Source organism: Mus pahari, chromosome 2 (assembly GCF_900095145.1).
Source record: "Mus pahari chromosome 2, PAHARI_EIJ_v1.1, whole genome shotgun sequence".
NCBI classification, from domain to species: Eukaryota; Metazoa; Chordata; class Mammalia; order Rodentia; family Muridae; genus Mus; species Mus pahari.
Window position 1 is genome coordinate 105841036 of NC_034591.1, and position 23791 is coordinate 105864826.

The following is a 23791-nucleotide window of genomic DNA, read 5'->3' on the forward strand; positions in this document are numbered from 1 at the left end:
TGTGTGTATGAACAATGACTTGGGCACATGGGTGTGGACAGGTGGGGTGGGAAAAGTGTGGTGAGCCCCCATCACTGCACTGCTGCTGACATCCCGAGGACCCAGGGGACAGCAGGCCTTCAGGCACCCAGGGCAGTCTGCACCTCTGTCTTACCTGAGTAGAGTCCCACGGTGTCAGTGAGTGAGCTTCAGCTGCCTGACCCTCCAGGGACTGCTCACTGAGACCTTCTTGTCCCCAGGTAGCAGAGGAAGGGGTTGACTCCGTGTCTTGGGGTCCAGGTGGGAGAGAGTCTGGGATTCTGGGGTAAAGGGGACCCTCACTGGGGACCTCAGTCCCACTTGGAGGCATTGTTTGTGGGAGTGAAGAGGACGGCAATGCCCCCTGCTGGCCATCGAAGTCAGCTGCTCCCACTGTGGCCCCCTCACCAGCTCCCTGGGGAACCTGAGACTGTACCCCCAGCCCCCCAGTTGGCCACTGAGTGCTCCCAGACTCCTGGCTATAGTTCTGAACCCCCGGGGCCACTGTACTTGGGGTGACTGAGGGCACTGACAAGGTGGGTTTCACACTGCTCTCCACTTCCATGCCTGATGTGGCCTGGTCTCCAGAGTCCTCCTGCCTGTGTCTGGTGGCCCCGGGACTCTGGCTGCTGGTGCTGCTGCTGGTGCTAGGTGAAGGGGCACGGGCCTGTGTGGTGGCTCCTGGGGACCCGCTCACAGGGAGCAGCTCTTCCTCCTCCTCCTCCTCTGCTTCTTCCTTCTCCCTCTCCTCTTCTTCCCTTTCCTCCTCTTCCTCCTCTTCTTCCTCCTCTTCCTCCTCCTCCTCCAGAGGCATATGCCAGGGAGGCTCAGCAAGATCCATCTTGGGCAGGATGGAGGGGAGGTTTGGCAGGTCCAGAGCCTGGACTGGGTCTTCCATGGAAGCCACCTTCTCAGTCAGGTCTGGGAAGACGTAGTCTAGGGAGAGATGGAGAGCCATGGGTCAGGTGACCCTTACTGAGCGGACTTTATTGGTATGAAAGAAGAGTAGTGTTCCCGTGCAGTGGAAAGACAGAGGGGTGCCGGACGGTTGGCAGCACTGGGGAAGGATGGAACGTAAGCCAGGGAGGAGAATGAAGCCAGCCCACAAGGGCACATGGAGCTAGCTGGCCATTCACATTTTCCCTTATGGTAATATAATAATAATTAATTATTAATAATAAATTTTATTATTATTAATTTATTATTTATGGGTCGGAGAGGTGGCCTGGTGTTAAGAGCAAAGGGTTCCATTCCCAAATCTCATAGCTGTTCGCAACCAGTTCCAGAGGCTCCACACCTTCTTCTAGCCATCAAGGGCACTACATCCACATGATGCATAGACATGTGCAGGCAAAAACACACATACAAAATAAAAACAAATATAAAATCTCCTGAACAAAATGATACTGAAGGAGACTGATTACAATAAAGTATTAGTGACTTTTATCATTGCTGTGACCAAGAACTTGACCAGAAGAAACTTTAAGATTTGTTTTGACTCACAGTTTGAGGGGATATAGGCCACCATGGCAAGGGGGACATGGGAGGGAGGATCTCCGTGGTAACAGGAGCTGTAATCAACAGCTTGTTTATGACTTTAAGGACCAGGAAGCAGAGCCGGGCGTGGTGGCGCACGCCTTTAATCCCAGCACTTGGGAGGCAGAGGCAGGTGGATTTCTGAGTTTGAGGCCAGCCTGGTCTACAAACTCAGGACAGCCAGGGCAATACAGAGAAACCATGTCTTGAAAAACAAAACAAAACAAAACAAAACAAAACAAAACGGACCAGGAAGCAGAGAGGAAGTAGGAAGCTTGCCACTTAACCACAAGGACCTGTGTTTGGGCTTCTAGCACCCACATAAAGACAGATGTGAGGCTCAAGAGACAGCTTAAAAATTAAGAGCCCTGGTTGCTCTTCCAGAATACAGCAGTTCAGTTCCAACACCCACATCAGATGGCTTACAACTGCCTCCAAGTTCCAGAAAAGTCCATCACCCTCTTCTGGCCTCTGTGGGTACTGCACACATGTGGCCCACATACATACATACTTATAAAATCATTTTTTAAAGGCCAGTTTGATGATGTACATCAGTAATCCCAGGACTGGGCAGGCAGACAGGTCAAGTCCTGGTGCTCAGTAGCCATTTGGCCTAGCCACATCAGTGATTCAGAGACCCCACCTCAAAAGATAAAAAGGAAACAATGAGAACAGTTCAGGAATACACCCACTGTCAACATCTGGCCTTCACATGCATCCGTGTTCCATACAAACATGTATATTCCCTCCATCCCTTCCTTCCCCTCCCCCCCAGGTGGGGGTGATAGAAGGAACTCCAGGTTTCACACATGATAAGCAACTGCTCTACCACTGAGCTAAATTCTTAGAACAGGAAGTTGGAACTTTATACCCAACTAAACTATCATTCAATTATATTTGCAAAATTAGAATATTTTATGCATACAAGGACCTAAAAGTTTTAGTATCCATAAATTCTCAGAGTTATTTAAAGGTGTCGTCTAGATAAAAAAAAAAAGACACTGGAAATCAAGAAACACTAGAAGAATTTCATGACAATAAATCTCAGAATAGAGGTGGTACTGCAGGTCTAGGAAGCAGTTGGCAAAAATAAAACAGGACTCTAGAGAGATATTGGAAAAATAATTGCAAAAGAAACTCAAAAAAAAACAAACAAAAACTAAAACTAAAAAGGTTTCTTTGGAGTAAAAAGTATGACTTATATAGTGTTTCTCTCCTGTAATCCTAGCATGAGGCAGGCAGGACTGCCATGAATCGGAGGCCAGCCTGGGCCACATAGTAAGTTCCAGCTTAGGCTACAGACTGAGATACTATCTCAACAAGATAGCAACAAAGAAGGTAAGACTTAGAACCTGAGCGATCTTGCAACAGTGGAAACCTGGTGAGCCATACAGAGCAGCTAGAACACCCAGCTGCCCTTTTCTTATGTGTGTGTTTTGAGGTGTGGAGCCTTGGTCCTTTAAGGTCTTCCTCCTTCACTTCTGCACAGCATACAGCCTGAAGAGATGGTAGCTAGCTCCCCACACAAGGAGGCAGCGATCCCATCCAGGGAACAGGGACCACACGTCCACAGAGGAAACCCACAGCACCCCTGAAACCAGGCAGTCTAGTGTTACCTTTGTAGAACAGAAAAGAACCATCAAGACTCACAAGACATTTGGGGAAAGCAGCCCCAAGAAAGAGTGATGAGCAAGCAGGTATGTATGTATGCATATATATATATATATATATATATATGAGACACCAACAGAAACAGAGACAGACCTGTGGACTGAATCAGACAGTGAGGAGGAGAGGGAGAAGGGACAGCCCACAGGTCCAGCCTCTAAAAGAGAGGAAAGGAAAATCTAAGAGTCAACCTGCAGACAGGGCCTTGCTAATGGCTGGGTACAGGAAGCTTCGGGAGTCAGGGAGTGTGCTGCCTCTGAAGTCGGGGAGGGCTCTTAGGAAGTTAAAGAGCACCTCACAACCCAGCTTGTGAGGTGGTGGAAGGAGGGTACACTGTGGGAAGGGGCGTGGGATCAGTCTGAGTGCTGTGGAAGCAGAGAGACCGAGTAACACGACGACCCATCCCTCCAGACAAGCGCTGCATGATTTGAAGCAGTGGAGGGAGACCAGTCACTGGTTATCACTGCTGAGTCTCTATGATACTGGGCACTGGAGCACAATAGGGAAGCACAGACATCACTGAGGGAGTCAGTCACTAGCAGGTGTTTGGTGGCATTCGAGGGACAGATGGGACTGTGGTCACAGGAGAGCTAAGATACCGATTCGGCAGTGTGCTGGCCAGTCTCTGTCAGCCTGACACCGATTGAATCATTCGGGGAGAGGAAACATCAGTTGAGAAATTGCCCCCCTTCACTGCCCTGTGGGCGTGCCTGTGAGTATGTCTGTGGGCGTGTCCGTGGGCGTGTCCGTGGGCGTGTCTGTGGGGGCATTTCCTGGATTGATGATTGATGGGGGAAGGCCCAGCCCCACTGTGAGCAGTGCCACCCTGGGCCTGTGGTCCCTGGCTGTGTAAGAAAGCAGGCCAAGCAAGCCAGTGAGCAGCTTCCTCCATGGTTCATGCCCTGACTTCCCTTAAGGATGGACTACGATATACAAATGCAAGAAATAAACCCGTTCCTCCCCAGGCTGGTACAGGCATCGAATGGCTTTGCAGAGCCCCATGGTAGGATGAGAGCTTTATGGGGTAGGTAGTAGAGGCTCTGGAAGATCTGAATGAGGGGGTGCCCATGGCAAAGTGTAAAGGGATCAGGGGAAGGAGAGGGAGAGACAGTGTAGACGCTTGCCTAGGAGCTCAGGGCTCTCTGTCCATCACTAACACTGCAAAGACCCCACCAAATAAGAAAACATAAATAATTGTGAAGGACAGCCAGAGGAAGAGCTGTGGACAGCACGTGTCACCCTCTAAGACGGTGCCTGTGAACTGCTGCTGCCCCAGGCTGGCTAGGATTATCTTGGTGGCTTCAAGTCACTACAGTTGCCGCTGCAGCCTCTCTGGCTGAAGCCAAACTTCAAAAGTCTGCTTGAGGTTAAGATGCATCGGAGAACCCATGACACCGGGATGCAGTCACAGCTAACTAATAGGACTGCCCAGGAGACAAGGGGCTATTTTCAGGAAGCCTGTGCCAAAGACATCATCCAAAGAGTACGGGCCACTAACAGAAGTCTCTCAGACCTGACGACCCACCCCAACAAGATCAAGCAAAGTCACAAGACAAGGCAGGCCCAGAATGATCACACACACACACACACACACACACACACACACCAGCAGTCCTTAAGGCACAGAGGCAGGCCCAGAACGAGAACAAACACACACACACACACACACACACACACACACACGCACGCACGAATGCACGCACATACACACATACACACCAGCAGTCCTTAAGGCACAGAGGCTCCCCTGACTTTCATCTGGAACTGCTGGGGAAAGATGCTGTAAAGTTACAGCGCCACCTTGTGGCTTAAGTTTGAATCTAACTCTTTGCTAGGTCCCAGACACCCTGCTCTCTGAACCCAGAGCTGGGGACTTGCTTCTCAGCTGGAGAGCCCGGAGTGAAAGGATGGCCTCCGAGTGTGACTGTGACGCTTGCCATTACAGTGGAGGCCTGGGTTCTGTGGAGTTAAAGTCACTTCACGGTCGCTTCATTCAACAGCCAGACTCAGCTTAGGATCCACACGGGAAGGGGAGTGAGCAGCCGTTATTTTCTCTGACCACAGCGACGGTGTTAAGCTGGGCCTGAGTCCCAGGAGCAGCTGCTGTAGACATACAGGCAGGAGCCATAATTCTGGGAGTCCTCAAACCCGGGAAATGTCCTGAAGTCCACATATCCCATACCCACCCTCTATGGTGGGATATTGTTTGACATCATAATGTAAGGAATGAGAAGGAGCCTGGGGTGGTTAATCTTAGGTGCCAACCTGATGGGATTTAAAATCACCATGGAAATAAACTTCTGGGCATGTCTGGGGGTTGGGGTGGGTTTCTAGGTTACGTTAAATGAGGTGGGAAGACCCACCCTAACCCTGGTCCAACTATCCCAGGGGCTCTGGGGTCCTGGACAGAATGAACAGGGAAGAGCGGGCTGAGATGAAGCACTCCTCTCTCTCTGCTTCCTGGCTGTCAGGAAGTGACCCACTGCCTCATCTCCCTGCCACCATGCTCTCCCCACCATGACAGACTGCACCCTCCCTGTGTGGGGCACAGTAAACCCTCCATTAAGTTCCTGTTGTCGGGCATGCTGTTACAGCGACAGGAAAAGTGGTGACCGTCTCCCTTTTGCCTTTCCAGCAACATCCTGGGGTCACACTGCACACCCCTTGTGCATCTCATGAGGGAGAGCAGTGGCTGTAGGGACAGCTGTGACAGTCACCACTAGGATGAGGTCCCAGCCACCTGGACCTCTAACGCTGGAAGCCCCACCCTCTGTCAGGTAACCAGCTGCAATTAATTACCTTCTGGAGCTTTCCTTACCTAAAAAAAAAAAAAAAAGCCTTTCTCTCCTGTTGCCTCTCTCTTTCTTCCTATATATATATATTGTTTTAATCCCATCTCCTTTTATCTAGAGAGAGCCACCTGTTAAGGGTTCTTCAAGGGAAGAAAAAGGGGAATTCACATATTCTCTGAGTGCTTCCAACTTTGACCATACCTATCCTGGGGCCACACAACCAGACTTCTTGTCCTCTACCTTCCCTGTTGATACTCCTGTCCTTTGAAACCCTGTGGGGTTTCATTCCCTTTTGTCTCTTTGTTATTTGTTTTTGAGACAGGATTTTTCTGTGTAGCTCTAGCTGTAGACCAGGCTGGTCTCGAACTCAGAGACTCGCCTGCCTCTGCCCTGAGCACTGGGATTAAAGGCGTGCGCCTCCACCACCCCGCTTCAACCCAGTTTTAAAAAGCAAATACCCGCCAGTGCCTGCTGAGTGAGTCCCGGCCTTGGTGTGTGATGTACCAGCTGGGGGCTCCCTGGAGCAGGAGAGGAGGCTCCACGTGGCGGCGCCAGCACACGCTCTGTGAACCCTGCTCTCCTCAGATGGCTGGCTCCTCTGCCCCTTTCTGTCTTTTCCCTCACCACGGTGCTGGTGCTTGCGTTCTGAATATATCGTGCTGTCTGTCTCCCTGGGCTTTGCACAAGTCCCTCCCTTGATATACTACGGCCGGGGGCCTTGTTCTGTCCCTCTCCCCGTGTTAGCACTGAAGACATTTGGCATTAGCTGAAATATTAATGGAATGACCTCCTTGTTCAAGGCCTGGAATTAAAACAGACATCAGGGCCAGAGATCTTAAAAGATCACTTTAAATGTCCCTTCAGGTTAATGTCAAATCTCTGAAAATCGTACCCTTAGTGCGCACCGGCCAGTCAGCAATTCAACCAAGTGTTAATGTGGAAATATCCAAAGCCAAAAGAGATCTGTCTAGAACATAGGAGAAAGGAGAGAGGCCATCAGTCAACTAAAACTGACTCTCTAAGGATCAGCCTCAACGGTCTTCAAAGAGATAGGAGCAAGGTTGGGATTTCACACAGCTCGCCCGCCTCCGCTGGGAAGCAATTGGGAAGCCGAAGCAGGAGAACTGCTGGAGTTCAAGGTCAGCTTGGGAACCTGGATGAGACCCTATCTCAAAGGCAAGGCCTGGCACTCTCTGGCTCCCTGCAGTGGAGTGGAAGGCAGGTGCTGCTGAAGCAGTGGCCAGTGCCCCACTGGACCCTGGGACACCATCAGCCCTCACTCCAAAGTTGGAGAAGTACTTGCTGGCACAGGGCATCGGGGCTGATGATCAGCCTCCAGAGGTGTGTGTACCACAGCTCTGTTGAATGCCAAAGCCGTTTAAAAACCCATTTCCTATAAGAGAAAGTCAGAAGAGAGACCAAGATAATCAATCAGTAGCTTTAGGTGATGAGAATGTAGGCCAATTCTATTTTCTTCTTTTGTTTGTACTTTAAAATACTTATATGCTAGTATTTATTACAAGCATAAAAATAAAGAGCTTTATTCCTGGGGTCGAGATGCAAGTGTTCCCTTCAGTGCTTGGCAGCTGGCGCTGCCTCAGGGCCTGTCCTTCCCAGTGAATGCACTCACATGGGTACAGTAACTACAGGGTCAGAGCACACAGCAGCAGCAGCAGCTACGGCTCAGCACAGACTTGAGGTACAGCACTATCCTCAGGTCCCAGCAGACAGCTGCTTCGGTGTCTGGTTTCTGCAAGTTCCATTTCAGGCAGGCGTAATTAAAGAAGTCTAGTAAGAGTGATTCCATCTACGGAAGGGTGGCTGATTTGAGATTTCGCTTTGCCACTTATTCTCTGGGTAATTTAGTGCCACTTTTAAATCTCTGACCCAGTTTCCTTAGCTATAAAACAGTGATTGTGGTTGCCCTGCTTCTGAGACCCATGAGATACTCAGAGTGAAAGCCCTACTCAAGGCTTTGCTGTTCGTGGTCCCCTCCATGACCCCTCTTTCTGTGTGTGATTCCCCTTTGGGGATATGCCTTCCTCTTCTTGGAGTTAAGGGACACACACACACCCCCCCCCGCCACATGCACTGCTTTAAGGGTAGCTTGCCCCAGCCCTTGCCAATCAGCAAATGCTGGCTTTGTGACAGGGCAGGCAAGGGGTTCAGGACCCAATCTGAACCAACCTGACCCTTTCCTGGTCCTGGGATGCAGAGCTCACTCCCTATGGGATCACTAAGGAAAGGGACAATGACTTTTCTGGACACTACCTGGATTGAAGCCAATAGAACAAAATGGAACAGGCTAGTCCAGACAGCCCTTGAAGCCACAGAACAGGATCGAACAGGCTAGCCCAGACAGCCCAGGCTGGCGCTCTGAGTCTCCTGCTGGAACTGCAAGCCTGTTCCTTCTTCCCTGAGCCCCCACAGATCCTTTTCCACACAAGCCTGCCAGTCTGTGCAGTCTAGGACCTGCTGGCGTTCAGGGGTCACTCACACCCTCTATGGCAGGATTCTGACTCGCTTCTTCCCTGGGATCTTAGTGCCTAATGCAGATCCTGTCTGACAGAAAAGAAAATGGGTAGAGAGTGGCAGGGAGCAACCGTGGGGTATTGTGGACTGCATATCAGCTCTGAAACTCACTTTGAAATTTATGATCAGAAGCCAACTGTGAGCGCTGGACACCTGCAACCAGAGCATTCAGGAGGCTGAGGCAGGAGGATTGTGAGTTCTGGCAGTGTGGGCTACATGAGGGGAGGGGGCAGAGTTTAGCTGTGGTTATGACAGTACCAAGATAGGCCTTTAATACATGATTAATAAGTGATAATAAGGGCCGGAGCTCCACCTCCTGGGCGGCTTAGTATCATGATCAAGGGGTAAATGTCACAGAGCAGCTCAGGACCATGAGATCCAAAGGCCTCCCAGATGTGGCCTTTCTACTGTGGAGGTCTGGCTTCCAGCACCTTACAATCCTACAGTAGACAGCAGCTAAAACTGGATAAATGGCAGCTATTGTTTATCTCTAGCCGTTGGGAATGAGCTGATCTTGCTTTAACTCCACCTCAAGCTTGCAGACGGCATGGCTCCATCCACACCCCACCTCTCCTCACTTTGTTGTGTCTGCTCTTCTGGAGAGACACTGACCTGAAGAGCAGGTCTGAGACAACTGAGTTCCTCAGACACAGGGTGTAGGACTCTGACTCCTCGAGTGAGAGCAGAAGCCAGCAATAGTGGTGAGCGACACAGTTCCCGTGGTGAGCGACACAGTTCCCGTTGTGTCTTCTAAATATCTGCCTCCCTACCCACTGCCAGTGTGGACCCTAACTCTATTCCCACCTCACTCCTCTTGCAGTAACACATGGCAGGCACGGTGAGGAAATTGTGTTTAGGGGCTGCTAATGGCATGCAGAGACACAACTGCCGGCAGGTGGGCTGGGAAGTGGGTACTGTCACCAACCACTGGCCCAGAGAGTGAGATGGCGTGGGACACCAGCCCCATGTTACTTTCCAGGCTACACACCATGACATGGACAGCATGCGTGACTGTCCCCTATTAAGCTGGGTAGTGAGGGACAGTCACCTAGCAACCAGGCAGCTAGGGTGGAAAAGAGCTTTTGTGGTCAATGGGATGGGAAGAATTAGAAGTAGAGGCTGGAGGAGCAGGTTTGAGCCAGTGCCAGTTAGAATAGGATTCTAGGGACAGTGCAAGATTCACTGGTGAGCCCCTGAGTAGTTCATCCACTCAGCTCTGCCAGGCAGAAAAGGAGGTGGGGCTGTACTATGGAGACCAGTTTCTGGTGGGCTGGAAATATAAGCTACGTTCTGTATAACTGGGGTTCACCCAGGAGTGTTTGCCCAGAAAGATGGAGTCATGTGGTATAAAAAGGCAAGACACAAAGGGGGAGGGGAAGGCCACCAACAAGTACACAGTTAAGGTTGCCTGCCTGTGTCTTCCCTTCCTTGAGAGGACTGTGCTAACATCACTTGGTGAGACAGAGATGAGAAAACAGTAAGCCAAGCAAGCCATACTGACAGGGCTTGAACTCAGCAGATGATGGTGAGACTTCTCCTTATCACCAGGCCTGCAGCAGCCCAGGGAGGAGATACAACACTTTCCTGGACTCAGACTGCCGCGATGCCAGGAGGCAGTCCCAGGCACCTCTGCTGCTCTCCTACCCACTGCCTGCCTGCCTCTCCACAGTGGGAAGATCCAGAGAGAGGCACAGAGCATCAGACTGCCCCCTTTAGGATGAAGGGCTGAACTGTTGGGATGATGTCACCTACCCGGGAAGAGGAGATGACGCCCCCTGGTGGTTTAGATGAGAATGTCCCCATAAACTCCTGTTTGAACACTTGGTCCCCAGCTGATGGCACTGTTTTGGGAAGTTGTGAAACCTTTAGGAGGCAGAGACTAGACGTAGGAAGGGCGTTGATAGAGGTAGGCTTGGACACTTCCTTTCTGATCTCTATTTTCTGTTCCTCTAAGATGTGAGCAGGTAAGGTGTGCCGGACGCACGCTACGTCGCCATGGAGCTGCCCTCCACCGTGGCGAGCTGTATCCTCTTTAACTCTGAGCCCAATGAGACCCTCCTGCCTTTAAGTTGCTTCTCGGCTGGTGTTTAATCACAATAACAAGAAAAGTCACTGATATGGGTTTCTACCTCTCACCAACATTACAGTTACTAAATATAAAAGTATAAAAGCACAGGGGAAGAGCGGAATAGAGGAACAGACATCTCAGGGAGGAAAAACTTCTTTGAACAAAAAAAGCAACAAAAACATTTAAAACCATTTTCAAGGGTCCGGATCAATGGCCTAGCAGTTAAAAACACTGGCTGCTCTTTCACAGGATCTGGGTTAGATTTCCAGAATTCACATTGAGCAATCACTGCCTCCTGTAACTCTAGTTCCGGGGAAGATGATGCCTTCTTCTAGATGCCCTGGGCACTGCACACACATAGTTCACATAAACAACCAGCCATACACACAGCATGTAAACAAACACATTCTTTAAAACTTATTTAAAAAATTGACAGACTGTAAAAATGTTTCTGTTTGTGACAGAGACATATTTTCTTTCTTCTATATAAAAGCTGTACAGTGGCAGAAAAAAAAAAAAAAGAATGCTTCAGCAAGAAGAAATGTGACAGTGGTGACAATGACAACCATCTGCAGAGCAGTTCGCACTGCCAAATGTTGTGCTGGGTGCTGGGAACACACCCCTCCCTGCAAGGTGAGGACCCCACTTATTCTAGGTGAGACTTGGCCTCATTCTTTAGCCTTGCACTGTTCACTGATGTCAGTTGCTGCTAGCAGGCAGGGCTGGAACTATAGAATCTGCCTTCTCTCCACTAGCCCACGCTTCAAGTCCAAAGTGAAAGCTACATTTTATTTATTTTCACTTTATGTGCATGAATGTTGTGCCTACATACATGTATGTGCATCACTTTTATGCCTGCTGGATCCTCTGAACCTGGGAATTATAGACGGTTGGTTATGAGCCACCATATGGGTGCTGGGAATCAAACCTGGGTCCTCTTGAAGAGCAGCCAGTGCTCTAAACCACTGAGCTATCTCTCCAACCCTGAAAACTATAGCTGATATTTCTATAAGTAAAATATTTGCATAGAATGTTACATAATGTATGTTCAGAATATATACATGTATATATGTAGATTTAATTATATATATTAATATATCTTTATTTATATTAAGCTTACTAGGCTATTACCAAAGACCATTATAATTTTCCTATCAAACTGAGCAAAATCCTCCCCTTGAGGGATTCTAGGGATGGAAGCCAGGCCTTTGTGCATGGCCAGGGAGGCAAATCTACCTTCATGCTGCATCTCCAGACCCTGGCTTTCTTGAGACTGGGTCTCACTACCTAGTCTAGGTTGGCATCCACTACATCAGCTGCCCACATGCAAGGAATGCTTGGGCCATTGCACTTGGCTAATGGAACTCAGGGGCGGGAAACGTCCCAGGCCCCAGAACTCCGTACCTCTGGTGAGTGCTGGAGTCCCTCTGGGGGTCACAGTGGGGATGCTAACAGAGCCCTTGTAAAGACTCGCACACCTGATAGCAGAGCTGTTCCACTTGCCTTCCAACTGTCTAAAGCTCTCCTCTGCCTCTGCCCTAGGCTGACTTGACCAGTCACAGCCCTGGGCTCCCATGGCCTTGTCTCTGACAGGCTATTTGGCGAGAGGAAGAACAGGACATTGAGGAACCTGCAGATGGGATCCTAGATGTGGAGTGGGAAGGAGATGGTTGCCAGAGATGGTCACCTTCCAATCCTTTGTACCCAAGGGTGGTGACATGCATCTGTGGCCTGGATTCCTAAGGATCAGCCCACATCCTGCCAGACACTTGCAAATCCACTGCCTTATTTCTTGGGGGCTATTTGGGTTCCCTGCCTTCTTCCTGGGTGGGATGCTGACCGAGAAATCGCTTGACCTAGTGATTTCATTCTAGCCATTATACCAGGACACTTTATAGCCAGGGCAGTGCAAAAAAGTATGAGGTCATTTGCTGCTGCAACTAACCCTGTAATCCACAACAGGGGGAGGAGCTCAGGCCACCTGACGACCATGAGTGAGATACTGCACAACTGTTAAAAATTGAGTGGTAGGGGCTAGACAGATGGCTCAGATGTCATGAGCACTGGCTGCTCTTCCACAGGACCTGGTTTGATTGAAAGCCCCTAGACAGTGGCTTATGACAACTGTTTGTAATCCAGTCTCAGGAGATCTATCCCTCTCTTGGTCTCCTTGGGTCATAGGCACCCACATGGTGCAAAGAGGAAATGCATGCTAGCACAGCACCCATATACATAAAACAAAAATAAAGGAAACACGTAAGAAAAAAATATCCCGGGGCTGGAGAAATGGCTCAGAGATTAAGAGCACTGACTGTTCTTCCAGAGGTCCTGAATTTAATTCCCAGCAACCACACGGTGGCTCACAACCATCTGTAATGGAATCCGATGCCCTCTTCTGGTGAACAGCTACAGTATGTATGTATGTATGTATATATATATATATATATATATATATATATATATATATATATGTATATATAATTGAAAAAGAAAATAGAATGTTCCTTATTGTTCTAGTTTTTTTTTTCAGTCTTCTGTTGTTGTACTGTGGGTGGCTTTACTCCCCTTGAATTAACTTGGATTTTTGTTTTGTTTTGTTTTTTAATTTCTATAGTGTTTATCTCCTTTGGAGACAGGGTCTCATTCACAGGCTGACCGAGAAACTCGCAGTGACCCAGCTGCATCTGCCTCCTGAGTGCTGTGATTAACGATATCGCTATCAAAACCACAAATATTCATGTAAAAATTATTAGATTTATATATTTTATTTTAATGTGCATGAGAGTTTTCACCAAGTATGTGCCTGGTGTCCTGGGAGTGTAGAGAAATTCAGAAGAGGGAGTCAGGTCCCCTGGAACTGGAATTACAGACAGCTGTGAGCCACCATGTAGATTCTGGGAATTAAACCCTGGGCCTCTGGAAGAGCAGCCGGTGCTCCTAACCAATTCTTGTTTAAATCACAAAGCGTAGATCTACTGAGCATGTCATAGTTTTGGAAGAAGACCTGTGGCTGAATTTGATACCACAGTTATCTTTTCCTAGTCTTTAAAAAGAGGCCCCATAAGCCCAGCACAGCCCTGCAGAGGCCAGGGCTGGAAGGGCTGCAAGTTGCTCGCTGCTCTGGCTACCAGCCCCAGGCTGTATGTGTGAGTGCCTGGGCTCAAAACAATAGTCAGTATTAAGAAGAAACTTAGTCTCAGAGATGTGACCATGACAGATGTATGGCAATCTGGAAGCCACCAGAGAGGACAGGGGAAGGGGCTGGAGTGGAAACTGTCTCATGCCCCCCCCCCCACCATGGATGACTCCTGGCACCCTGTGTAGAGGTAAGCGAGCAGAGCTACCTGCAGTGGGACCCAGGTCCAGGCTGGAGCCGTTCAGTTCCTCTTCTTCCCAGAAGTACTGTGGCGGCTGCAGGAGCCGGGACGCCTCGCTGTCCTCACTGGGGAAGCCCGAGCCCGGGGCGAGGCCGGTGTCTAGACCCATGGCTTCACTGGGTTCCTCCGAGTCCAGTGGCTCAAAGTCAGTGGGCAACAAGAGATCCAGCAGGGACGTGGAGGTGAGGCCCTCGGGGCCAGGTTCATCCGCGCCGACCGCATAGGCACCCAGAGAAGCTCCTGTAAGCACAAAGCCAGACATCAGGAGGGATACTAAGGACAAGGACTGGCTAGACAAACCACGGAGATGGACACTTCTCGGCTTCAAGGGGACCTGAGATGCCCTCTGTAGTGTGTCGAGTCTTCCGTGTGACCAGCAGGACCAGTAGGGAGTGAGAACTCGGTGACCCAGCTCCCTCATCCTCAGGATGCTCAGAAAGCTCCTCTGCCCCAGTCTGGTAGCTGTGCCAGGCACTGCAGGTACGAATGCGAGCCAAGGACCTTGCTCTGCATGTGACAATGTTCTCTAAGTTTGTATCCCAGCCCGAGACTCTTCCAGCCTGCATTAGATGCGACTGGCATCCAGGCAGGACTCCTGGGTGCAGTTTAATCACCCTCGCAAGGTTGCAGGGTAAACTCACTAGTGCTGGTAATTCTGTATGCTTATTTAGAATCTTAGACTCTCCTGATGTATCGAGACAAAACAATGACCAGACTACAAATGAAAAGGGATCATCTTCTCTCTCTTTCCGCCTGACGCTGAGAACATCCAAACTCACAATGGACCAGTTCCACAGTTAGCTTGGCCACCGTACTGTTGAAAGCTCTGAGAAGTTGCTCAAGGGCCCTGGGTCTCACCTCCTCACCTAGAAGGCCGGGAGGTTGGTGGAAATGCCCTCTGAGTCCTTCTTAAGACCAAGAACATCAGTGGTGTGGGGAGGGCAGGTCCAAGCCCCCACCCCTGCCCTTGCACTGAATGTGGACTGTGACCTGCTGTGATTATAATGAAGGGAAAATTTCACTGATGTTTATAATAAAAACAAGACCTCATATTTTCAGGGCCATGTGCAAAGTGCCTTACAAACGGTATCTGGATTTTAATCTCCTCAACCCCCTGATGAGGAAGACGGGGCTTGGCAGCTGAAGGAAACGAAAGGATCACAGAGTTCCAGCAGAAACTGGGGAGATGTCAGGTACGTTGTGCACACATCAGTCAGCCCAGGACCAAGAATAGCACACTGACCAATAGGAAAGCATCTGGGTGGGGTAAGTGAAGCTTAAGAGGGCTAGTAGGGGAGGCGAGAAGGGCACCAGAAAAATAAGTGTATACTTGTCTTCCCTCCCTAGGCTGAGTGGCCCCAAGCTCATTCCTCACGTCCAACCTTAATGTCCTTGTGTCTAAAGCATGGACAGTCACTCCAAGCCCCGAGTCCCAGAGGGAGAACATTTGTCCCACGTAGGCAGAGCTATCTATCCCCAGTGAGCCCCCAGGTACTGTGTACTGCTGTACAGGGGCCTGAGGAAGACACGAAGGCCAGGAGGTCCCCCACCTAGAGAACCCTAAGAGCACACAACAGGTTGTATCTCCCACAAGAAGAGGCTAACGTGAGTGTCAGGGCTCATCAATGTTTAGTGTGGCCTCCCAGTCAATTCAAGCCGACTACAGAGGCAAAGGCAGACCCACAGAGCGAGAGCGGCATGCTAGACCCTTCTACTCTGTGGCTCAGAGACACTCTACTCTCAGCAAGCTTATCTACAGGCCTCATTCCGAACTGTGGGAGGCCAAGTTATACCTGATAGGGGAGCTCTGCTGGAAGGTAGGACTCAGAGACGCTGTCATGCTCTACCTGATTGTGGCCTGTGGCCTGGGGGGTGGGGGGAAGTTTCTGGCTCAGAAGCTGGAAACCATGACACCTCTTTCAGAGCATCTCTAGATATCCCAGATGCCAGATCCAAAGTCAAAGGCCCCGCTGCCATAAAGCTAAAGCTGTCTTCATAATGCTCCTGAGTCCACAGTACCAACTCACACGGGAAGGACACTACATAGTCATGTTCTAAGGTATCTAGAGAGCAGAGGGAGACGTGACAATCTTCTTGAGGTCCACAGCCCCTAAGGTTCCTTTTGGTTTCCAGGAGAGGATGCAAAGCATCCTTCCGCTCCAACTCTCACTCCATCACAGGGAGATCCTAAGATACTCATGTTGTTTTTCTAGTCCTAATATTATGGGGAAGAGCCATATCCATCCCATAATAGGTAGGTAGTAGTGAGTCACGATGCTGGGTCTCACGCAGAGACCACCCAGGTGCAAGGTTCCTCTCAGAGACTGTGGGGAGGGTATCCTCTAGGAGGGCACACCTCTGAAACTTTTCACTTCCTCCCTTGAGGCTAAGCCCCCACTCCGCCGACTTGAGCCACTGTACCATCTTCATGACAGGCCTCAAGTTTTTTTCTCTTCGGACTTCTGGTCCATCTGCCCAGGCTAGCCTGATCTATGAGAGTCTGTGTAGAAAGCAACCAGATTAGCATAGTGTTTCAGCTGAAACCGGAAACAGCCAGGAGGAGCAGATATCCCAGGATACATGGCCAGCCCAGAGTCATACGCTAAATTAACAGAATTTGTTCAAAACCCGTACCTTTTACTTTAGAGCCAGCATGGACTTGCAGGTAGGGGTGTGTGGGAATTAAACAGAGAAGAGCTACAGATAAGCCTTGAGCCCAGTTATTCTGTGAGGAGCCCCCAAGAATCCATATTTCTAGAAAGTTCCCAGGTTGATGTTTCTAGTTTGATGATCACATCGAGAATTTCTGGGGGTTGAGGCTAGAGAGATGGCTCTCTGGTTAAGGGTCCTGACTGGTCTTCCCAAGAACATGGGTTCAAGCTGGACAGTGGTGGTGCACGCCTTTAATCCCAGAACTCAAAACAAAACAAAACAAAACAAGAACATGGGTTCAATTCCTAGTACCCACATGGTGGCTCACAACCATTTATAACTCCAGTTCTAGAAGATCTGATGTCCTCTTCTGGCCTTTGCCTGCACTGGGCACCCATGTTATACATGATGTGCAGATAAATGTGTAGACAAAACATCCATACACATTAAAAAATAGTAACAAAAAGAATTTCTGGAGGGTTTTCAATATTGTTTTTAAATTAACATTTATTGTCTCGTGTGTGTGTGTGTGTGCTTGTGTGCACATGTGCATGGATGCCAAAGGACAACTTTTGAGAATCAGCTCTCTCTACTGTGTGGGCTGGAGAGACTGAATTCAGGTCATCGGGCTTAGTGACAAGCACCCTTACCTACTGAGCTATCCTGCCATCCCAAGAAGTTCTGTTTTAAGTCACAAAATTTGGGGATGATTTGTTACACACCCTCAAATTTGATGCAGCCTGTATGTATTCTGAGAAAGGTTATAAATGTTGTTCTTTCATATCAGAGTAGGATTACACTCATTCATGCATGCAATTTATAAATGTTAGCTTTGCACCAGGCATTATACAAAGTCCGGTATATGCAGAAATAAGAAAGATAAAGTCCCTGATCTTCATGGAGCCCAAGAAGATGACAGATCACCATAGCACAGTGTAACATGCTGTTTATGTATTTGTATGTATACATGCATGTATGTATGTGAGTATGTATGTGTATATGTATGTATACATGCATGTATGTATGTATGTAGGCATGTATGTATGTGTGTATATGAGGCCTGAAAGCACACCGCAGGATGACAGCATGGTGCCCTGCTAGCAGACTGCAAAGCAGGGGGAGGCTGAACAAGAAGTGATCCTGGGAGGGAAAGCAGCTTGGGCAGAACCTGGGAATGCTCACTCTTCATCTCATTCTATGGGGTGGACAATGGTGCTCCCCAAGAGAGCACACACACAGTGTGCCAGACCTCACAGTGCAACAAAGCAGTCAAGGCTACATTACTGGAATGAGGGCTATACTACTCACAGCTCAAAAGGCCAGTTTTGGTAGGAAGGAATCAGGTCTATTCAAATGAGAAGGTGTGGGTGCTTCCCCAAGCTCCACACTCCCAACACACTGGCCGTGAATATCCTCTAACCAACTCTCTCCAGAGACAGTCCCCCAGGGATTTTTCGGTATTTCAAGATTCGCCACCACTGCTCACTGTGTGCTCTCCTCCACACTACCCTCTGGAACAGAGTACCACCAGAGCCTAAGTGTACACATGACTCACTCAGTGCGCCGGGCTCTGCATGGATGAGTAATGCTGTTGGTCCACAGACCACACTTGGAATAACAAAACTCTGAGTAGCTTCTGACCGCCAAATCGGTACCTACCATCCCATCGCAAAGATGACCCAGCCATATTCTTTAAAGTGGTAGAGGGGCTCCCATCAATGGACAAAGTCCAGTACCCCTCCCCCATTCTCGCAATCATTCCCTGAATGCTCCGTGCTTTAAACTGAATTTCTAGAGATTTCCAGAACATTACTACCTCCTTTGCTTTCCTCATACATGCTATGCCTTCTGCATGAGCATCTATTTATCCTCATCTCTTCTCTACCTAATTCTCAAAGATCTGTTTATTTTTATTTTTCCTGAATGTGTGCCTGCATGTACCAGCTGCACTGCAGTGCCCATGGAGCCAGGCTGAGCACATTGCATCCTGGAAGTAGAGTTGTAAACCTCAGTGTGGGTGCTAAGAATTGAACCCAGGTCCTCTGCAAGAGCAGTGAGTGCTCTCAACTGCTGAGTCACCCTTCCGGCCTTCTCATCTGCCCAATTCTTATTTCTGTCTCTGGACACAGCTCTCTCTCTCTCTCTCTCTCTCTCTCTCTCTCTCTCTCTCTCTCTCTCTCGTGTGCATGTCTGTTGTATGCATGAGAGCATGTGAGTATATGTACTGTGTGTGTGTGTGTTCTTGTATGCATGTGAGCATGCACACACATGCAGTGGCCAGAGAAGAACACCCGGTGGCTTTCCCTATCATTCTCAGTGTTAATACCTTGAGCTAGTGTCTCTCACTGAACTGGATGCTTAGCTGACTGGCCAGCAAACTCCAAGATCCACCAGTCTCTGCCCCCCAAAGCTGGGGTTACAGCATGTCCAGCCATGTCCAGCCATACTCAGCCTTTGTGGACAATGGGACTCTAACTCAGGTCTTCATGCTTGCACGGCGACCATTCTTATCCACCGAGACAACTTCCCAGTCCCAAATAGTTTCTGAACAACCTTCCCAGTCACTAGCGCTGGCGGGTGCCATTCTTTGTTACTCCAGCCTTGGGTCTACAGTCTGCTCACCCAATGGTAAGAGACAATCATACAACCTCTCTCAGATGGTAAGCACATAGTGGGTCCCTTGACACTACAGAGTCTAGTTCCTGATACACAATTGGGCTCAACAAGCCCTTGAGTGAATAAATAATAATTGGGTCGGACCCTCTTGTTTTACAGATGAAATCACTGAGGACTCGTGGGACTAAGTTAATAGAAAGAGCTGTAATTAGCTGCTTCTCCCCACAGGAAGGTCTTGCAGATGTTCTATGAAGGAGGCTGGGGAAGTAATTATTTGCTGAGCTGGGCTGCATAAAACAATATTCAAGACAGCATAGTTCCCCACCACGGGATGTAGGTACCCGGGAGGGGAATCCGCACTGAGGACTGGAGGACACCCTTCACCTTTGGACATACTGCCCGGGTTCCTCGCTAAGTTCAGGTGGAGGGCTCTGTCTTCCTTTGAAGTGCCCCCACAATGCTATCCACCACAAATCTCAGTTCACAGGTCCACAGGGGCCCTGTTTAGAAACACCTCAAAAAAGTGTCCTTATTTATTTAACACTTATTTTCTAATTTTAAAAAAGTGAAACAGATTCACAAAATCCCAAGGCCAACTAAAACCAAGATTCCCACGTGAGGAATGTGCCATCTTATTGCAGGTAAAATTTATACAAGAATCACTCGGTCACTCCTGAGATTATGGTCTGAGCCGGGTGGTATGCCAGGTCCTCCCTGGTGATGCAAAGATGGACTTTGGACAGTCTCTGCCTGCAGGGAAATTAGCAGTTTAGGGAAAAAATGGAATCTAAATTGTATACAAGATACCAGCTGCTTCGGCAGCCCTCGTTTGCAGAAGCAGCCTCCCCAGGGCTGGGGAACGGGGATGGCAAGGAGCCAAATGAGAGAAACCAATCTGGAAAAACTCATTCATGCATCCCAGGAAGAAGAAAACGTCAGGTGATGAGGGATGCGTGTGCTAATTAAACCCTGAATATTGTACAGGTTCCCAGTGCGCCTGAGCAGACGCGCTTCCAGACCAGGAGGAGTACAGCTTTATCCACACACTGCGCCTCAGCAGGGATGCCGGAGAAGTCAGCTTCAGCCACAGCAGGAGAGAGTAAAGTTGGTCTTCCTCAAGAGTCGTGAACTCGCACTCCACATGGGTCCTGAAGAGATGTGCCCTGCTTGCTTCGGCGTCTCTGAACTACCTCCTCGGAACCTAACTTAGCTGGGTGTGATGGCACACACCTCTAATCCCAGCACTTGGGAGGCACACATAGGCAGATCTTTGTGTGAGTTCAAGGCCAGCCTGGTCTACATAGTGAGCCCTGGGGCAACAAGAGCTACATGATGAGACCCTATCTTGAAAAAAACAAAACAAAACAAAACAATTCCTAACTTAAGTGTGGTAGAGAAGCAGCCATAGCCAACTGGCCCAGCACACTACAGCCAACTGCCCCAAGACAGCAGGGCAGAGCTACAGGCGTGGGAGGCAGAGCTTCTTGCTCAGCCACATATGTGTGCAGAGCTGGGTTTGCCCAGGTGGGACCCTCTACTCTCCATCTGCACTCCAACAGCTGGCAGTGACCCGCCCCCAGTATCTCTTCTTTACCAACCTTTCCTGGTGGCCTATAGCCATTCACAAAGACTGAAATCTCACTTTAAAAGGGGGGGAGGGGAATCTGATATTTCCCTTGGTTCTGACTTCTTCCCAACCAATTCTTATTCTCCGGAAGGCACGTTCCTTGCAATGGCTGCTCTGTCTTTATATAGACCGGATTATTTTCCAAAGGCTTGGGTACTGGAGGATCACTTAGGCCGTGTGTGTGTGTGTGGGGGGGTGGCTCTTCTTTTTAGACCTGTCCACCATAAAAGTATACCAGAATAGAAGGCGAGCCCTGTCCATTCTGCATATACTTTTTTAATTTAATAATTAGTCTGCCTCAGTGGCGTCTCCACCTGGTTTTAAAAATTCCAGAATTATGCTTGTTGTGTGATTCTTTTTCTCCCTCAAACTCGCCGAATTTTCTGTTACTTCATCACCCCAAAGGGAGGCAGAAAGGAAAAGGCACACAGGAAGGGGTAAGGGGGATCAGCATCAAGAAAGATCAGATCCAAACAAGCCCAGAAAGGGGGGGGGGGCACGGAGACAGGCAGACATCCTAGGGGCAGAGAAAGCCAGGGCCCCAGAGCCCAGTGTGTGTCCTCCTGCACAGTAGGGGCAGAGAAAGCCAGGGCCCCAGAGCCCAGTGTGTGTTCTCCTGCACAGTCCCGCTCAGCCCTGGCAGGCAGGCTCTTCTGTCTACCACCAGCTGCACTCGGCCCTCCCCTGTCAGCAGCTTTCAAGTCAGATCCCCCTAAGCCCTTAACAGACACCAGCATGGGAGGTGGCTGGGCAGCATCTGCCACTCTGCCCCCACAGCCCGGAGTGGCAGCCACAACAGAGATGCACCCCCCCATCCCCCACCCCCACCCGACTCCACTGATGTTTGCCGCTGAGAAAGAGTGCGTAAGTGAGGAGTTCTTTCTACACAAAGGTGTAAAAAAGGAAGCATGCTGATAGACACACGTGTGCCTGCACAGAGGTGGGGGCATACAAACAGGGGGGTGGGGAGAGAGGAGGAAAGGAGCGAGCCTGACTGTCATCCCACTGGTCACTAGGATGGGGTCATGAGAGTCAGGCCTCTATCCTGACTTGCGCTGCTGGCAGGGATGGTGTGGTCCCTACCTAGAGAGAGAGCAGACCTCCCAGAGAGGACTGTATGCAAAGATCTGGGTGGTCTGTGTAGATGTCCCAGGCCAACATCAATAGACACTTCCCCATAAAATGTGCCCAGGGCAGGCACAGCAGTGTGAGGGGTCAGTTACCTCTCTGACTTTTTGTTTTATTTTATTTATCTATTTAGAGACAGGGTCTTGCTCTGCAGCCCAGACTGGCCTTGAATTCCCAATCCTCCTGCCCCTTAGGATCCTAAGAGCTGGAATTACAGGTCTGTACAGCCCTGATCAGCGTTCCCCCACCCCCACCCTTCCCCAGACATTTTCCTGGTGTTCTATCATTGACAGTCTCAAAGTAAGGGCCCACCACCTATTCATATCAAACAAGGTCTTCACCTGACCTCACATAGATGCCTCCTCGAATTTGTATACATTACACAGGGTGGGTTTTGGTGGGGTAACTGCCTGAGCACTAGTGGCCAGTCCCATGCCTGTCTCCACTGGAGGGGAAGTGGTGTGGGGCTATTCACCAAGTCCTGTAGCCCACCCAGCCCAACACCCTGCTCCTGCACCAGGACCACTTTAGGACGGGGTCCCAGCTCCAATCTTCCCCGAGAAGCTGCTCTCCCATGTCCTGGTCTGACCCACCTTTGCAGTCAGCCTTCCTCCCTCCCCTTCTGTGGTGGTGGCTTGCCTCTGAGCCTGTCAAGCTTTTGTGCCCGCCCCCTACACTCGCACACACCCCTGAATCCCATGTCTACCCTGAGAAGCTGTCTCTTTCTCCCTCACACACATATTTCTTAACCTGCCTCAGGCCCCGACCTGTCACACGCCCACCCCACACTAACGAGGTATCCGGAGTGACTGCTGAATGAAAACCACGTACCCGAGTCTCACACACAGCCCCATATGGCGGCAGTCGCTGTCGCAGACCTACCCCTTTGTCAGCTCCTAATAAAGTTGCCCCGCGCAGTCGAGGACACGCGTTCACAACGACACGCACACGCCTTCCCAGGCAAGCTCCACGCACATGTAAACATCCACCCCGGCCACGCAGCTCTTTCTCTCTCGGCCCTAGGCATCCCCGGCCCACGCGCTTTGGGTACCCGCCGGACCTTTACGATGCGATTTCTCCAAGGGTGTCACCCGTGCGCTCTCGCCTCCCTGCTGCGCTTCTCTACACCCTCGCGCGCACACACGCACACGCCCCTCTGCTCAGTGGCCGCAGACTGGTCACCTGTCACCTGTCACCTGGCGAGGGGTGGGGCGCGGACACCCTGGTGCAGCGGCCCCGCCGCCGCCGTCCTCGAGCGCGCGCGTGGCACGGAGCATCCAGCGCCCAGGACAGGGCGCCTGGGGGGGTCCCCGCGCCAGGCCCCGCGCCGCCGCCTCCTCCCCGCGCGCGGCCGACCCCGCGCGCCCCACAGCCTTTGTTCTGCGGCGCTGCCAGCACTGGCCCGTGGCGCGCTGCGCCCTCGCGGCTTGGCCCGGCCCCACTCACCGGCGGCCAGCAGCAACAGCAGCGGCGGCGGCAGTCGGGCGGCCCGCAGCGGCCGGGCCATGGTGCAGCGTTGCCGCCCGCAGCCGCAGCGCCGCGGCGCCCGGGCCGGCCTCGGGGGCGCGCAAAGCGAAGGCGGCGGCGCGCGTGCGCCCCGTTGGCCTGCGTACCCGCCACTCACGCGCTCATCCGCCCAATCGATGCAGCGGAGGGCTCGGGGGCGGGGCCCTACTGCGGAGTCCGGCTTCGCACCTGCACCTCGGGCCTCGCACACTTCGCCACCAGGGGTGGGGGGTGAGATATCCCTGGGAAGCGGGTCCCGAACCCTTTGTGC

General features: G+C 50.5%; 1 protein-coding gene across 2 annotated transcripts in view; it reads right to left on the reverse strand.

Moving 5' to 3' along the window:
• Podxl2 (podocalyxin like 2) overlaps window positions 1–23580 on the reverse strand; it is a 30305-nt gene extending 6725 nt beyond the window's left edge. The window contains exons 1-3 of one of the 2 annotated variants that reach the window (XM_021190451.2): window positions 23461–23580; window positions 13959–14231; window positions 155–954 (exon numbers count right to left, since the gene is read on the reverse strand). In XM_021190451.2, coding sequence (XP_021046110.1) covers window positions 155–954; window positions 13959–14231; window positions 23461–23521 — 1134 coding nt within the window. In that variant the 5' untranslated portion in view covers window positions 23522–23580. Of the gene's footprint in view, window positions 1–154; window positions 955–13958; window positions 14232–23074; window positions 23101–23460 lie in introns of those variants that run through there. The other variant, XM_029535615.1, reaches the window with a different exon arrangement.
• Between the last annotated feature and the right edge of the window lie 211 nt (window positions 23581–23791).